The 17,038-nt window shown below is 48.2% G+C and overlaps 1 protein-coding gene across 2 annotated transcripts in view; it reads right to left on the bottom strand.

Moving 5' to 3' along the window:
- LOC148349342 (ryanodine receptor 1-like) overlaps positions 1–15,637 on the bottom strand; it is a 56,637-nt gene extending 41,000 nt beyond the window's left edge. For both annotated transcript variants that reach the window (XM_088321775.1, XM_088321774.1), the window contains exons 1-45: positions 15,593–15,637; positions 14,151–14,270; positions 13,987–14,085; positions 13,885–13,905; positions 13,733–13,807; positions 13,580–13,658; positions 13,398–13,510; positions 12,957–13,056; positions 12,783–12,879; positions 12,633–12,707; positions 12,405–12,561; positions 12,162–12,326; positions 11,968–12,089; positions 11,710–11,896; positions 11,508–11,643; positions 11,328–11,423; positions 7,787–7,905; positions 7,536–7,669; positions 7,226–7,467; positions 6,949–7,141; positions 6,657–6,873; positions 6,468–6,572; positions 6,274–6,377; positions 6,119–6,202; positions 5,887–6,046; positions 5,663–5,810; positions 5,368–5,573; positions 5,126–5,300; positions 4,745–4,953; positions 4,319–4,677; positions 4,113–4,242; positions 3,871–4,031; positions 3,647–3,809; positions 3,491–3,577; positions 3,193–3,419; positions 2,599–3,037; positions 1,951–2,538; positions 1,681–1,881; positions 1,406–1,517; positions 1,182–1,325; positions 823–1,096; positions 636–750; positions 431–563; positions 247–341; positions 42–177 (exon numbers count right to left, since the gene is read on the bottom strand). In XM_088321775.1, coding sequence (XP_088177901.1) covers positions 42–177; positions 247–341; positions 431–563; positions 636–750; positions 823–1,096; positions 1,182–1,325; positions 1,406–1,517; positions 1,681–1,881; positions 1,951–2,538; positions 2,599–3,037; positions 3,193–3,419; positions 3,491–3,577; positions 3,647–3,809; positions 3,871–4,031; positions 4,113–4,242; positions 4,319–4,677; positions 4,745–4,953; positions 5,126–5,300; positions 5,368–5,573; positions 5,663–5,810; positions 5,887–6,046; positions 6,119–6,202; positions 6,274–6,377; positions 6,468–6,572; positions 6,657–6,873; positions 6,949–7,141; positions 7,226–7,467; positions 7,536–7,669; positions 7,787–7,905; positions 11,328–11,423; positions 11,508–11,643; positions 11,710–11,896; positions 11,968–12,089; positions 12,162–12,326; positions 12,405–12,561; positions 12,633–12,707; positions 12,783–12,879; positions 12,957–13,056; positions 13,398–13,510; positions 13,580–13,658; positions 13,733–13,807; positions 13,885–13,905; positions 13,987–14,085; positions 14,151–14,270; positions 15,593–15,637 — 7,147 coding nt within the window. The remainder of the gene's footprint in view (positions 1–41; positions 178–246; positions 342–430; positions 564–635; positions 751–822; positions 1,097–1,181; positions 1,326–1,405; positions 1,518–1,680; positions 1,882–1,950; positions 2,539–2,598; positions 3,038–3,192; positions 3,420–3,490; positions 3,578–3,646; positions 3,810–3,870; positions 4,032–4,112; positions 4,243–4,318; positions 4,678–4,744; positions 4,954–5,125; positions 5,301–5,367; positions 5,574–5,662; positions 5,811–5,886; positions 6,047–6,118; positions 6,203–6,273; positions 6,378–6,467; positions 6,573–6,656; positions 6,874–6,948; positions 7,142–7,225; positions 7,468–7,535; positions 7,670–7,786; positions 7,906–11,327; positions 11,424–11,507; positions 11,644–11,709; positions 11,897–11,967; positions 12,090–12,161; positions 12,327–12,404; positions 12,562–12,632; positions 12,708–12,782; positions 12,880–12,956; positions 13,057–13,397; positions 13,511–13,579; positions 13,659–13,732; positions 13,808–13,884; positions 13,906–13,986; positions 14,086–14,150; positions 14,271–15,592) is intronic.
- Between the last annotated feature and the right edge of the window lie 1,401 nt (positions 15,638–17,038).

Below are 17,038 nucleotides of genomic sequence, written 5' to 3'. Positions count from 1 at the left end.
GAATAGATATGTCTTAAACCCAGGCCAAAACCCGAACAGACCGTTAACAAATACAGCAAAGCGGAGAAAATCAAGGTATTTCTCTCCACCACACGGATTCCAGCCAATGTCAGGATAGCCCTTGGAGAGGAGCATTGGGCAACTCTGTAGTCCGCATCCAGCCAAATACTTAACCACCTATAAAAGACGTTTATCATCATGTTTGGCTCCTTGTATTTTTGCAGACCACTTGGTTGTCTTGGTTACCATTTCCAGGTCTTGTTCTTGCAGCGCCAATGCCAGCTCGTTGTTGTCGATGCAGGAGGCTGCTGCTACATCCAAGGGGGTGGAGCCCCGCATTCCTACACAACGGAATGCAACATCGAAATTTCTAACAGAAGATTTGGCAAACTACCAAAAGCCATCGCTGACTGCAGACTGAGTCAATTACCAAGGCCGATGCCGCTGTTTTGCAGCAGGTAGCTGAGATGGTCAAACATGGAGCGCTGGTTCTGCCGGCTGATGCGACAGAAATAGCAAAGAAAGCGACAGCAGTTTGTCACAACCCGGGGAAACCTGATCTCCTGCACAAGGGGAAATCAAATTACTACTGTATTCATTCATGGGAGTGATTTATATTGAGTTAGGAACACTACTTTAGAGTCTCCGCCACCCAGCACGTTAACCATGACTTCCATGACCGTCTCGTGCATGCCCAGAGCTCTCATCAAGTTCGGGTGCTGATAGAAAACTTTATTGCTCATAATATTCCTGCGGAGGAAAGTTCTCGTGTAAATCAGAAGTCCAGCATGGGATGCACTGTATTGGAGACAAAGTACGCACCCAATGCTTTGAATCATGAGCCGCTCTTCTTCTGGACCCATTTGGACGATAAGCAAGGAGCGAATCTGCCCCAAGCACTCCAGCAGATCCATGGTGTCCTGAATGGAAATGGCATTGATGGTGTAGGCCTTGGGCAGGGCCCGCACCAGCTCCCCCAGCCCGTCGTACTGCCGATGGAGAAGACTGAACATCATGCGAACAAGCTCTGGGTTCTGGATAAAAGACTCCTGGGCCCAATGGATGGTGGAATGCGAAATGAGTTCCTGCAGCGTACCTGGCACAAAAAGAGTGTTAGACACGAGAGCCCTTTTATTATTATTGTTAGCAGGATAACCTGTAAAGGATCTAGACAAGCTCACTTGGTTTTTTATCTTCCTCTGGTTCACACTCCTCCTCGACCTTTTTCTGGCGAATCCTTTTCACCCTATCCAGTAAGCGTAACAGTCGTCCACGCATGGAATAATCAACCATTTCCTCTTCCTCCTCTTCTTCAATATGAACACCTGATATAAAAATATCCACAGAGACCAGTCACTGGCAGCAGTGAAATGTACATAGGTGCGACGGCAAAAACGGGACCAACCGCAATGTCCCAGCAGAGCATTGTGAAAGGCTTGGAGAGCCTCACGGACTTCATCTGGGACAGGGCAATCTTCATCTTCGGCGCAATTTTTGAAGTTCATTAGCATGTTAACCTACAGGGTAAAGTGCAACAGTATCTGCAACATGAGCTGGAAAATAAAAACCTCATTGTGGGATTCTTTGCTCAAAATAAAAGGAGGAGCTTTGAGTAACAGTGTGAGGCATTTTCCTTATGTCAAAATGACTCGGCAGCTGAGAAGACTGGAGTGGTCGTACCTGCTCTTGTGGCGGCGAGCGAAATTCCCGAGTCTTGCGCGCTGTCTCGGCAGCACTCATGGTGAAGGCCAGCATGAGTTCGTTGTATCTCTGCCTTTGGTTGGATTGGATCTTGCTGACCAGCTTGTCTGAAAAGGCGATGATGGCTTCCACTCGGTGTCGGAGTTCGCAATCGCAAAAATATTGAAGCAGGGTGCACATCTGAAGCAAGAATATTTGTTAGTGCTTAAAGTTTCGTTGTTGCGCTCATTTGGAGGAACTAAAACCTGCCTGGAGTTTTACAGACTCTGGTAGCTTCATCTGGAACAGTCCTTGTTCAAGATGTTCCTCACTGCCAGATTCACAATTTTTCATCTCTTTCTCTGTTTCTTCAGCTCCTTTCTCTCCATTCACTGGCTCGCTTTCTTCAGCCATTTCTTCGTGAGCTGTAACAGATTTAACCACCCCTAAATCTGCTTCCATCTCTTCCTCCTCTTCTTCAAAGTGATCATCAGCACACTCCTCCTCCTCCTCTTCTTCCTCTTCTTCTTCCTCCTCCCCTTCTTCCAGCACATATTCCTGCTCCTCAACCTTCTGGACTTGGAGTTTCTGTGCTTTTGGTTCCTTCTCGTGCTTGACTTTGAGGACCTCCTCAGCAGGTTCCTCAGGCTTTTTGCCACTAAAAACGGTAGGTTCAATCATCTTCAGGATGTGGGTGACGTCTTCATCATCAAACACACCCATGATGAGGAGGGTGCTGATGAGCTTCAGGATGGGAACAAAGTGGAACTCCACACTACCACCAACGGGGTCTCTCATGGCTTGACCTCCGTCTTGAACAGCCTCGATGAGCATTGTAAGCGCTTTGGTTTTGAGAACCTGGAAATTAAGACAAATAAGCCAAAATCCTACTTTCTTGTCCCCTCATTTTCATCTTACCTGTAAGGGAACCATTGGACTCAGCGTGTATATGTCAGCGTCTGTTCCAACAAATCCAGTGGAGGAAAAATGAAGTTTGGGACGCAGGCACGTGGTCAATCCCACTCCGGGCAAAGCATGTGACTTGACAGAGTACAATGTGATACTACGTGTTTCATCTGACATGGGAACTATAAACTCCTTGTTGGTCCCGAGGCGGTTTCTCTTTGCAGACTCCAAATGCATGCTGATGAGAAGGTCATAGAAGCCGCTCCGCATGGGTCCAGGGAGGTACGTGTTCTCGATGGCGTAGAATAGTTGGGACTCGTCCACATGGCTGCAAAGGGCATGCGCCACTCGGTTGTTCCCGAGAGCACATACAGAGCCGTACAACTTCAGAGTGTGGTAGTGGAACGTCAGTAGATCCATTCGTTCCGAAAGCTCCAGGATGTCGATGCACCTTAAAGGTATTGCAATCAAAATGTCCAGATTGAATAGTCTTCAATGATTTAGTTAGCACATTTGGTGCTAGGTGGCAGATGGTTCCATCACTGTGATGCCTCTGAGACAAGAAGCAACCGCAGGCCTGACAAAACAACAATATTTGGAACTGACCTGTTCTCCTCAGGAATATGAAGCGCCATCATGGTGAGTGGCTCCTGACACTGGACAAGCCAGCCAAGACGCTCGCTGATGCGCCCTGTCTCTGGAGCAAGGAAGTGGTTTGGCATGCGACTCCAGATGACGGGAGTTAGCATTTGGACATCCAGTCTGGGAGGACACTGAGGCACCGGGTTCTTGCGCTCGCTCCGGAACATGGCAGCCGAGATGGGCATGATGTTCTGCAGAGTGAATCATATTCAATTAGCGAAATGATGATTTCTGTACTAGGATTTAGGACTTGAAAGCTGACCTTGAGTTTACCAAGTTCAATTTGTATCATATTCTGACTAGAAGGAAGGACAAACACTGCCGGGAATAGTTTAGTGTTGGGCTCAACCTAAAACACAGACACCAAAGGAGCGTTTTGTGAACATACAAGTGGACAACAGACTAAGTATTTCCGAACCTGATAGAACGTGTTGATTTCTTTCCCATTGGCAGTAAAAGTCATTAGTCCTGTGTCCAAATCGATGAGGCAGCCTATCACAAAGTCTTCCTGGCTAACTCGAGTCTGCTGTGAGCTGCTGAACTCGCCACCCCAAACCATGTAGCAGTTACTGCGTTTTATGCTGGAAAGACCAATCAAAGTTGTCAATGGTCAAATAGACTAAATGTTACATGTTAAAATACCTGCCGTGGATGTTGCCCTTGTCATCACCCACAGTCACTGTCACATTCCTGACTTTGCTGAGATCAAAATGAAGATCGTATTGGTGATAGTCGGGGGTGATCCAACCCACCCACACGCAGCTTGGTTCCTGGCCAGCATACACGCGCACCGAATAGTAGTACTAGCGAAGGAAGGAGAATCAAATAAATGACTGGCATCCATACTTTAAAGTTGGCCGTGTTTCCTGGAAAGGATTTCATACCGTGGTGGTGTTGAGAATAACGTCAGCATCGTCCCTGTCATCCGGAACCACATCTTCCACCAAGCGGGGCATGGTGGGAACAACAGGTGGTGGACTTATCAATGCAGCTTTCTTGGCCTTAAAAAGGAATCTGCAATAAATAACCACTTTGATGATTAGATATAGGCTGAGTCTTCTTTAAACAAGCTGCTGTAGGCAACACAAACCCCTTTTTCTTGCTCTTTTCGGTGGAGGCGTCCTTCTCATTCTCTCCGTTTTTAAAAGCAGGCACTTCCTTAGGCACAGAGGGTTCTTTCTTCTCTTCCTCCTGCTCTTTGCGACTGGCTGACTTCTTGAGGATTTCAAAGTCAGAGTCCGGGTCCACCTCCACCACGTCGTCTTCAGGGATGGTGAGGGTGCGAGTGAGGAGGGTTGTCCCCGCGGGGACTTTGAAAGTCTCGTGGAATTCCACTGGCATGCTGAGTCTTAAGAACAGCAAATCTGTGTTGGCGTTCTGGGATCCAAATGTCTTGTGGGTCACTTTGAGACAAGGAGCAGTTTCCACAGTCCCATCAACACGGGATACCTACAATTGACAATTGATAAAGACTAACTGTGCTGAGAAACAGGAATAGCGAACAAGGGATAAGCACCTCGATGTGAGGATGATCATGCGGCACAGGAATGTACTGAGGAAGGCTCTTGCTGAACCACATTGTGATGTCTCTTTTCATGTTGATGGCAAAAGGTTCAAATCCCTCCTGCAGGCCGCAAATGGTGAAGTAGCGGAGGCTGCTGACGTTTTGGCCCAAGTTGATTCGACCGACCTGAGACAGGCCAAGACTGCATACAGGTATGAAGCCTGCGAGTGGTAAACGATTTGTTATTGGCATACGTTCAAAAAGTATTCCTTCTGCAGCACACTAGTACATTTGGGAAAATTGTAGACCTGGACCTCCCCCAAACCTAAGCACAGGTCTGCTAATTATCATTTCTTATTTACTGCATATTCAGACTGCATGTAGTTGGCTTACCTTCTCCTACATCAACATCTTTGAATGCCATCTCCGAGCCAGAGTCACTGATCAACATCTCGCCATTGAGTGTGAACATAATGTTCATCTCAGTGAGGTCGATCATGCAACCCACCACGTCACCAGACTGCCACTGTCTGCCAAACGACTCGTTTCCCACATGCCAGCGTTGGGCCTGAAAAGGACAACCTTCCATTCGGATTTGCACTTAAGAACTCTTCACCAAAGATTTTAGCTCCCACCTTGAAGCCATTGAAGACGTACGCCAAATCGTCAGCGCCGAGTTCCATGTCGGCTCGCACGCTAGGTCGAGCCCAGCCCACCCTCATCTCACCGACGGTCACAGCCTCAAATTCAAAGTACCACTTCCCCTGTGAGACGGCATAGGACTTCTCCGCTCTGAAGACTCGGATCTTATCTCCACGGGTGCTGCCTGCCCCAGGCCCAACTGAATGGAAACCACAGAGAGGAGTTTTTAGGCTTAAACACTGTGTTTTTTTCCCACTCCTCCCATTCTCGTCTATTCTTCAAACGTACTGCTCTCCTGGTCAGGTGGTTCAATGTTGTATCCATATCCGATGAGGGTACGGACTGCAGCACAGACAGTATCTCGGTTGGTCTTTTTGGTCTTTTCATCTAACAGGTTGTAAGGGACCAATCGAGGATTTCGTTTGGACATGATATCCTGTTCAGGACACAAAATAAAACAAAAACTTTTATGTTTGGAACATCCTATCCAGGTCCTGATTGCAACAATGCACCTGCACAATACTATATGTCCAGCCTTGGCGAACCCGGTCTCTGGCCCAAACATTGTGTCCATTTTCTGCCAGTCTCTCCACCAGAGTGTTTTGGTTAGGAGTCAACTTGACATGGTTGAGGTCCAGAGGAGCAGGTTTATATCCGCTGCTTTGCATGTACCTAAAGAAAAAGTTAATATTTGAAAGTTTTAATGAAAAGACAATGTTCATTTTCAACCATAAAGTGACTTACGTTTTAGGAAGCTTGGTTCTTTTAAGATTTTCCTCTGCCTTTTCATCTCCCATTCCTACATGACACCCCAGTGCCAATAAAGTCCTTTCAAAAGGTTCACAGATGGAGTTAATTGATGTTTTAATTCTTCTTCTTAGAAAAAGTCACCAACTTACTTGAGAGTTTCACCAGACATTGCTAAATTGTAGTTTTTCTCTGGTTCAGGCAGACTCTGGAAATCCACCAAGCAAGGGTGAAGTTTCTTGTTGTCATCCCGAAACTTGACAGAGCCATTCAAGCGGTAGCGGGAAGAATGTTTCAGGAAATTTCCTATCATATCACATACATGATTTCAAGTAGAAGAACTCACCGGTCCGTAGGTCCAACCTTGCTCAATACGAGTCACAGCCCATAACTCGTGACTATTTTCTGCTAGTTTCTCTCGAATACGTTCCAAATGGGGAGGAAGCACAATCTGTGGGGAAATTTTATTTCATGACAGTTATGGGGTGGATAGCATAGGAAGATGAAGATTGCTAAAGGTCTTGGAAGGCTTTACCTGTATAGTGTCCACAGGGCAAGGAGTAAAAGCCGTATGTGACAGGGACTGTGTTGGACCGAGCAAATTACGGATACCGTCAAAGTCATGCTTGTACTCTTTAATGGGCTCAATCCGCAAACGATCCCTAGGCAGCACAGCCTCATAACAAGGGGCGTAGCCCGGTGGCGGAAGGAACTTGAAATCACCATGACGACCTCCAAGAAGAAATCGGAACCTGTTGATTTTGGAACAAAATAACTTATTTATACCACAGTCTGCTGATTAGGTCAAAAGTGATCGTGTCCAATACTTGACGCCTGCTGAGAAGCTGACAACAGGGAAAAAGAGGCCATCTAGATTGAAGTTCTCAAACATGCCCTGGACAGGATGACCATTGATCCGAAAGGAGATACTAGGCACGTTGAGATCCAAACAGCAACTGATAACATCCTCGGCAGACAGAACGTGCTGATTGGGTGTGGCCACAGGACGCGGAACACGTCCTGAAAACAGAAAAAGGTTCATTTAACTGTACATGCATATTTTGGGGGGAAGCTGTCAAACTGGCAACTCAAAATGTACTCTACCTGACCAAAGGTTGAGTCCATCAAAACCATAAGAGTAGAGGTCATCCCCTACTCCATTGCCTCCCCAACCCTCCCCTCCACCGGGGTATGGACTAAATCCCTCAGTCAGAGCCCAGCCCACTCGCAGGTGATACGGCTGAGCAGTGAGGAACGGATCAGCGTGGTCCACCATCACCTCAAAATACCACTTTTTATACTGTGTGGACCCTTCGCAGGTCCCAAGGAAAATGTTGGGTCTCATGCTGTAGAAAAGTCACACGACAAACGTCAATCTTCCCACCAATCTCATTGAAAAAAAAAAAAGTCTCACCTGGTGACGTAATTAATGATGTTGGTTTGAAGTAAAAGGTCACGTCCAGGAAGCAAATTCTCTGTAATAAGATTTTGGTTTGACCTCACGGCCACACCGTTGCACACACAAAGTGAGCAAAGCACGTCCAAGACCTAGAGGGTGGGTAGTCGAGCAAAACATCAGGTGCTGCCTTGAACTTTGAGTACATTTCCCTTTGCAGCGTATGTATGTTCCAGTGCAAATAGTTCACAATCTTTGGTACTACTGACCTTGTGATTGCGTCCATGCTTATCCAGCAAAGAGATGATGGACTTGATGTGATTTTCCTGGATTATGTTCAACACCTCTGGACTCTCAATCAGAACACAATACAAAACCTCCAGGATTCCTTAAAGTAGAATTTGTTGATTAATATTCACAATACACAATGATCCTAGGAGCTATGTTGTCGGGGGCTTTAAGCCCCTGGTAGGGTCACCCATGGCAAACAGGTCCTAGGTGAGTGGCCAGACAAAACGCAGATCAGAAGACCCCTAATGATGAGAGAAAACTTTGGTCCTCGATTTCCCTCGCCCGGACGCGGGTTACCGGGGCCCCCTTCTGGAGCCAGGCCTGGAGGTGGGGTCCGCTGGCGAACGCCTGGTGGCCGGACCCTTACCCACGGGGGCCGGCCGGGCACAGCCCGAAGGGACGACGTGGGACCCTCTTCCCATGGGCTCACCACCTGTAGGAGGGGCCAAAGGGGTCGGGTGCGCAGAGAGCTGGGTAGCAGCCAAGGGAGGGGTCCCTGGCGCGACGATCCCCGGCTACAGAAACTGGCTTTTGGGACATGGAACGTCACCTCTCTGGCAGGGAAGGAGCCCGAGTTGGTGCGTGAGGTTGAGAAATTCCGACTAGATATAGTCGGACTCACCTCTACGCACGGCTTGGGCTCTGGTACCAGTCCTCTCGAGAGGGGTTGGACTCTCTTCCACTCTGGAGTTGCCCGTGGTGAGAGGCGCAGAGCCGGTGTGGGCATATTAATTGCTCCACGGCTCGGCGCCTGTACGTTGGGGTTCACCCCGGTAGACGAGAGGGTAGCCTCCCTCCGCCTTCGGGTGGGGGGACGGGTCCTGACTGTTGTTTGTGCTTATGCACCAAATAGCAGTTCGGAGTACCCACCCTTCTTGGGGTCCTTAGAGGGTGTACTTGAGAGCGCGCCCCCTGGGGACTCCCTCGTACTGCTGGGAGACTTCAACGCTCACGTGGGCAATGACAGTGAGACCTGGAGGGGCGTGATTGGGAAGAACGGCCCCCCTGACCTTAACCCGAGTGGTGTTTCGTTATTGGACTTCTGTGCTCGTCACGGTCTGTCCATAATGAACACCATGTTCAGACATAAGGGTGTCCATATGTGCACTTGGCACCAGGACACCCTAGGCCGTAGTTCGATGATCGACTTTGTCATCGTTTCATCAGACCTGCGGCCGCATGTTCTGGACACTCGGGTGAAGAGAGGGGCGGAGCTGTCAACTGATCACCACCTGGTGGTGAGTTGGCTTCGATGGTGGGGGAAGATGCCGGCCCGACCCGGCAGACCCAAGCGTGTTGTGAGGGTCTGTTGGGAAAAGCTGGCAGAATCTCCTGTTAGAAGAAGTTTCAATTCACACCTCCGGCAGAACTTCGCCCATGTCCCGAGGGAGGCGGGGGACATTGAGTCTGAGTGGACTATGTTCCGCGCCTCCATTGTCGAGGCGGCTGATCGGAGCTGTGGCCGCAAGGTAGTCGGTGCCTGCCGCGGCGGCAACCCTCAGACCCGTTGGTGGTCACCGGCGGTGAGGGATGCCGTCAAGCTGAAGAAGGAGTCTTATCGGGCCTTCCTAGCCTGTGGGACTCTGGAAGCAGCTGGCAGGTATCGGCTGGCCAAGCGGAATGCGGCTTTGGCGGTTGCCGAGGCAAAAACTCGGGCGTGGGAGGAGTTTGGAAAGGCCATGGAAGCCGACTTCCGAACGGCTTCGAGGAAATTCTGGTCCACCATCCGACGTCTTAGGGGGAGGAAGCGGTGTGCCATCGACACTGTGTATAGTGCCGATGGGGCGCTGCTGACCTCGACCCGGGACGTTGTAAATCGGTGGGCGGAGTACTTCGAAGACCTCCTCAATTCCACCGGCACGTCTTCCTCTGGGGAAGCAGAGCCTGAGGACTCTGGGTTGGGCTCTCGTATCACTGGGGTTGAAGTCACCGAGGTTGTCAAAAAACTCCTCGGTGGCAGGGCCCCGGGGGTCGATGAGATCCGCCCAGACTTCATTAAGGCTCTGGATGTTGTGGGCGTGTCATGGTTGACGCGCCTCTGCAACATCGCGTGGACATCGGGAACAGTGCCTCTGGACTGGCAGACTGGGGTGGTGGTTCCCGTCTTTAAGAAGGGGGACCGGAGAGTGTGTTCCAACTACAGGGGAATCACACTTCTCAGCCTCCCTGGTAAGGTCTATTCAGGGGTACTGGAGAGGAGGGTCCGCCAGGAAGTCGAATCTCGGATTCAGGAGGAACAGTGTGGTTTTCGTCCTGGCCGTGGAACACTGGACCAGCTCTATACACTCTTCAGGGTCTTTGAGGGTGCATGGGAGTTTGCCTGTCCGGTCTACATGTGTTTTGTGGACTTGGAGAAGGCATTCGACCGTGTTCCTCGGGAGGCCCTGTGGGGGGTGCTTCGGGAGTATGGGGTACCGCACAGTCTTATCCGTGCTGTGCGGTCCCTGTATGCCCGGTGCCAGAGTCTGGTCCGCATTGCCGGCAGTAAGTCGGATTCGTTCCCGGTGAGGGTTGGGCTCCGCCAGGGCTGCCCTTTGTCACCGATTCTGTTCATAACTTTTATGGACAGAATTTCTAGGCGCAGCCTTGGCGGGGGTGGAGTCCGGTTTGGGGGCCTCAGCATTGCGTCACTGCTTTTTGCAGATGATGTGGTGTTGTTGGCTTCCTCAGCCCGTGATCTTCAGCTCTCGCTGGAGCGATTCGCAACCGAGTGTGAAGCGGCCGGGATGGGGATCAGCACCTCCAAGTCCGAGGCCATGGTTCTCAGTCGGAAAAGGGTGGTATGCTCCCTCCGTGTCGGGGAGGAGGTCTTGCCCCAAGTGGAGGAGTTCAAGTATCTTGGGGTCTTGTTCACGAGTGAGGGTAGGATGGAACGGGAGATCGACAGACGGGTCGGTGCAGCGTCTGCCGTCATTCGGACCCTGTACCGGTCTGTCGTGGTGAAGAGGGAGCTGAGCCGAAAGGCAAAGCTCTCGATCTACCGGTCGATCTACGTTCCTACCCTCACCTATGGTCATGAACTTTGGGTCATGACCGAAAGAACTCGATCCCGGATACAAGCGGCCGAAATGAGTTTCCTCCGCAGGGTGGCTGGGTTCTCCCTTAGAGATAGGGTGAGAAGCTCAGTCATCCGGGAGGGACTCGGAGTAGAGCCACTGCTCCTCCGCGTTGAGAGGAGCCAGTTGAGGTGGCTCGGCCATCTAATAAGGATGCCTCCTGGACGCCTCCCTCGGGAGGTGTTCCGGGCATGTCCCACCGGCAGGAGGCCCCGGGGACGGCCCAGGACACGTTGGAGAGACTATGTCTCTCGGCTGGCTTGGGAACGCCTCGGGGTCCCGTCGGATGAGCTGGAGGAAGTGGCTGGGGATAGGGACGTCTGGGCTTCCCTTTTAACACTGCTGCCCCCGCGACCCGACCTCGGATAAGCGGAAGACAATGGATGGATGGATGGATATTCACAATACACGCTTTCATGTAACAGAATTAGTAATTTATTTTCAGTGTTTGCATCTAAAGTACCTGATGAGGCCTCCAGACGGTCCAATTTACTGACAAGCCAGTCTAGGTTATCGCAGAACAGCGCACAGTTTGAACGATTACCTCGGATGAGAGATGCTTTTGGGGAAAAAAAATCACCAGATCTTGATAGCGTGTCAAAAAACTAAGCAGATGAAGTCAAGAGAGAAAAATTGGACATACCAAGCAATTCGTACAAAAGATTCACAATCTCCTTCCACGACTCAGCAGCTTCTTCTCCGGCGTACTCTGAAAAGTGAGCAGCTGTGTTGTAGACGTTCAACCGATCAACACAATCCAGAACCAGGGTGATCATCCCCTGTCAAGAGCAAGAAGAACTGAGTTAGAGAAGGTCTCCATTTGGTGAGTAGTCACAAAGACAAACCTCCTCTTGAAAAAGGTTTTGTCGGTTCTTGAGGGAACGAAGCTTGAATTGTTTATCCTCGTGCTCCAGTTCTTCGTCAGGCGGGCGGAAGTAAAATATCAAGTCCTGGAGAGAGAGCACCACCGTGTCCATTGGCAGATTAGGGGGGTTTGCAGATTTGTTTTTCCCGTTCAAGGCGTCAAGACCTCTGGGGACACAGAAAAGGAAGTGAGTGAGTGAGTTCAGAACTTGTAGATGGACTTTGTGTGTGAAAGCTACTTGATGAATTGGTTGAAGAGGCCAGTGGTGCTGTAAATCATTCTGGCAGCTTGAGACTCCTCCGTCTGAGAGCGTGCAACTGTAAGGGCATCATCCATGTGACCCTCTTTGTGTAGGATGGCCTATCAATTGGGGTTAAATACAGATTTAGTGACCTAAAATGTTCCTCTTTGCCTTTCTGGGATCTGGAATACCTTTCTCTTGAGGGGACCTAAACGGGCCGATTTGGCATCAACAGCTGCGTACGTGAGCCAGAGACCAGAATTGGCATGTTGCACGAAGCACATGGACTCTCCATACTTTATCTCAGGAATACCCATTCCTTCCACGTCACGCTTCTGGGCCACTTCGATTTTTTCCTGCGGTTCACGTACACAAAGATTTGCCGCAAAAAGACCAATTGACTTGATTTTTACTCCTCGAATATTTTGACTGACCTTAGATATTCTGAAGCAGAAGGCTGCCATTTTGGAATTTGCCTTCTCAGGGTCAACCAACAAAAGGCCCTTTTCCTCATCCAGGAGAAGGTACCTCCCTGTTGTTATGTGACGTATTCTGAACGACTGGCCCCATTTTATGTGACCCCCACTCCAACTAAAGCGAAAAGACTAAGTGTAAAATTGCTGTAAGCCCATGCCTGGGACAGAGCTTTTTAGGAGACTCACGCAATGCGAAGCGGCTCAAGTCGCCACAAGGAGCGAGCATGGCTGCATACAGCTCCCCCTTCGTAGTGAGCAACTCTGAAAGAGGAAAAACCAAACCAGCTCAGGAATTTAACACACAAAAAGGAATTTTCCTTGATAGGTTTTCTTCACCTGCGCTGGTCATCTCCTTGGTCAGCTGCTGGGATCGCTAAACACTCATCCATGTGACCATGGAAAAGCCTGAGCACGTACCCGCCAGTTAGAAAACCTGCAGAGCAAGAGTCACTTTGTTGAAAGACAGCAAGCACATTTAGGATTTGCAAAGAAATAGAGAATGGAGTGGACCTTCAGCAAGTTCACAACCCGACATCACTGGTGTCATGGTCCACAAGGTCTGCATGAAGGAAGCGTCCACCATCAAGTCCCCGCTAGCGTAGGACAAATGCTAAAAAGAGGGGTTAGGAATCAACAAGTGGTATTTTGGAATAAAGCATCTTAAATGCTGGTGATAAGGAGGACCATAAGGAGACCGTTGGCTTAACTGCGGTGACAAAGAAAGGTGGTGTTTATTGGCAGAAAGCTAATTTGTTTAATTTTTGTCATAAGGAAATAACAATCTTATCAACAACACCGAAATTTGGATAAGGTTGCCCAAAACTTTATTTAAAGTTTTCTCAAGTCAATTATAAAACACATATACTTCCAGGTGTGTGCTGTACAGTTCATCCAGAGTTTACTCTGTTCCTCCACAATACTGTATGAAACAGATGTAAATGGCAGCTTTACCAGATATCGCTCTGAAGAAACACTGACTAGAATCAGGTCATCCCCCACTCTGACTTTCTCTCCTTCAGATCTTTGCTTGGAGGCCGGATGGATGGTCCACCAGCATGCCTCTCCTGTGGCACAATTGGAAACATTGCATTGAGCCAAAAGACAACTCCTCACCCCTAAGAAAGATCACCCACCCGTGGAATCCTCCTGCAAGCCCACGTCAAATGCCAGCTTGTCCGTGAGCGAGCGTGATGTCGTTAAACAGCTCAAGTACTTGTGACAAAGACAGAAAGTGAGGAAGGACAAAAAACTGAACGTGGATCCTTGAACCATTCGGATGTTCTCACCATGCTGGAATGAGTGTGTTTAAGCAGAATGGCGTGCCCGTACAGCAGAGTCCGATGACCTCCGCCTTGTGACGACTATTACAAAGCAAGTAGAAAGAAGGTTACATTGGAGCAAAGAATACAAAACCAAGAAGGACCAGAACTCCACTGACCCATTTGTCCAAGTCAACAGCCTGTGGAGGACAAATAAAATTAAAAAATAGTTAGAAATCACAGCAGAGACCGCTCTCCATGTGGAGGAATAAAATCGAGACCTCATCCACAGAGGTGTTGGACAGCATCTCCTGCAGTGCTCGCACCGATAAGGACTGCTCCAGGATGAAGCAGCAGATGGCCAGGTCAGGTGGGACATTCTGAAAGGTGACTTCATCAGTACCAACCCACAAAAAATTGGACAAAAAAAACAGATGCAGACCACCTGAGCATTGGACGTCGTCTCCAGGAAACACAACCGATTACCGAATCCTTCGCACGAAAGGCAGAGTTTGATCTGCTCTTTCAAAATGGAAGCGGTGCACTGCAGAACCACGTGATCGTCCTAACGGAACATGTTGGGAGGATGTGAAAAAAACAAATCAAGTTTTTCCTGTTAATCATTTCAGATGGGTTACATCAACACATAAACTGAACCATGAAAAAGAAAGGCTGACTACAGCCTTTGTTGCTTCTGAATATCTTTACTGTTGTCGCTGGTCTCAGATAACCGGTCCCATGAATTTGTCCCCCACTCTCGTATAAGCCCTCTATTTCAGGCAGTTGCACCTGCTGTTCACGCCACCTCTTTTGGAAAGCGGCAGATATTTCACATTTCACTGGAAAGAATGTCCCGCACTGCTCGCCTCCAAAAAACTCAGTTAATTGACGGCAGCATCGACAGAAAGATTGTAAATGTTTTGTGGGTAACAAGACCCAGGAAGACATCCAAGTCCAGTCCAGAATCTGAAGTTGAAATGTAGTTATGCAGCTAATTAGGTCGAGGTTTTTTTTTTAACATAGTGCTATTGAAATCATTATGAGTATCAAGTTGACTATGTGAAGCACTATTTGCATAATTGAGAATGAATATTACTTGTCACATCTCAACTGTTTGTGACATAGAATTAGCTTTTTCCTCGAACTGTGTTATTTACAATAACCATCACGCCTGCCGACATGGTGCTGACAAGGCAAATGACGGATGGACGAATCGGGTTTCTATGACGTTGTATCTGATTTAATGCCTGGAACGTTGATCCACAGACAGAAAGATGATCAACAAAGCTCAGGGCAATTCACCAAGACGTTTGTGCACAACCTTCTGCAATATTGAACACTGATCAAATCATCTGAGCAGCCTCACAGGGACTGAAGTAAGCAGCTGCTGAAACGGGCCTAACTTTGAAGCTGCTAATCCTCACACTGTAAATATAGAACCTGGCCAGCAGATGACCTCAGTCCACAATAGCGATTGAGAGGGGATTTTTCCATACATTCTTTTCTTTGATATTGACCATATTAGTCAACACTTTTGACATCATCTGTAATGTGATGTGAAAATGAAGTAAATGCAATCTTAGTCTGATTGTGTGCAACCTGGGGCCGGTGGGCCAGAAACTGTCTAGGGGCCATTTATCTAGCCCATCCATGTAAAGTTATTATATGTGTATAAACAAGACCCTTCAGATTTAAAAAAAAATTATAGAAAAAGACCAAATACTGTACATTTGTAAGCCACTTAATAGAACACCACATCAAACCAACCCAATAAGAATAGGAACCATTACTTGCAACTGTCCTTTTCAGTCTGAGTACCGTATCCAAGAAACATATCCAAGAATGTCAATGCTTTTTTTTCTAATTGAACAAGAAGGCATTACTTACCGTCCGCAAGAACTGAATCTCTTCCTCATCAGCACCTTCTGCCATTCTGCTCTGGCATGAGGAGCACCACCCCGGCAAAAAATCGGTCTTCTTGGGTCTACCGGTGACTTCCTACGAAAATGTGGAGGGTTCTCGGGGGCTCCCAACCCTCGTTTCTCTCTCTCTCTCTCTCTCTCTCTCAGATTATTTTCTGACAAGCAAAGGCATCAACTGCTCATTCATGGCTGCATCATGGGGAGGTGGAGCTCAGCAGCAGGCAGGCCCCACTTCAGGTCAACTTAATGAGTCTAGAAAGATGGCAGAGTTTAACTTTTTTCCAAGTTAAAACAAGTTTTACAAATGAGAAATGATGAAGAAAAATTGATCAATTTCAAACAACTTGCAGAAGAAAGTGCACAAGTACTCCTAGCTTAGACAGGGATTCTGTAACAATGCAAAGATAATATACAGTTCTTCATTTTTGTTTTAAATGTAATGTGATTTATTGTTATACTATTATATATAAAGTATTATTTAGCAGTGTGGTATTTTATCTTATTATAAATTATCTTGCACCATCATGATGGCACTTATAGATTTTGTTGTGCATTTGACATGTTCCGATGACAATTAATTTTAATTCTAATTCTATGTCCTCTAACCTCATCCAGGCATCCACTTTGATTGCATTGAATTGGTTCCGTGAGCCGCTGGAATACAGTATAACCCTGCTCCCTTGAAGCAATAGGCAGATTTTGCCTATTGACGGTTCACAGATCCCTTAACCGCCAGGGTAGTAAGGGCACCACTTCCCTTGGTGTGTCTTGGGCAAGCACGGCCTAGCGGCTCCCATTCCTCCCAAGGCCGTTTTTTGGGGGGTTGGGGTTTGCTACCAAACATGAAACAGATATTACTAGTTTCCATGGTTAGACGTAGCAGGAGAGGCCTCCTGATCTAACTCAGATACAACACCTTCACCTTCTGTTCGAAAAACCACCTCAGTTCGAAAAAATACCTCATACTGAACACCACAAAAACAAAATAACTCATACTGGACTTCAGAAAGAAAGGTAGGAACCCAGCACCACTCATTTTAAAAGGAGACTATGTAGAGAGAGTCCACTCTTTCAAAATCTTGGGTGTGCACATCTCCTCTGACCTCTCCTGGTCTGCAAACACCAGAGCGGTGGTAGGGAAGGCCCAAAGGTGACTCAATTTCCTGAGAGTGCTCAGGAAAAATCATCTGAAACAGGAGCAGCTGGTGTCCTTTTACAAAGCCACAGTGGAGAGCATTCTAACATACTGCATTACGGTGTGGCATGCTGGGTGCACGGCAGCAGACAGGAAAACGCTTCAGAGGGTCATCAACACAGCCCAGAGAATCGTTGGTTGCTCTCTACCCAGTCTGGAGGACATTGCTTGCTCTTGCTAACTCAGCAGAGCAGAAAACATCATCAAGGACTTTTC

Source organism: Urocampus carinirostris, chromosome 17, assembly GCF_059441175.1.
Source record: "Urocampus carinirostris isolate Australia breed hairy pipefish chromosome 17, RoL_Ucar_1.0, whole genome shotgun sequence".
Taxonomy (NCBI): Eukaryota; Metazoa; Chordata; class Actinopteri; order Syngnathiformes; family Syngnathidae; genus Urocampus; species Urocampus carinirostris.
The sequence above is the reverse complement of the archived record's forward strand: the minus strand, read 5'-3'. Positions and strand labels throughout refer to the sequence as shown.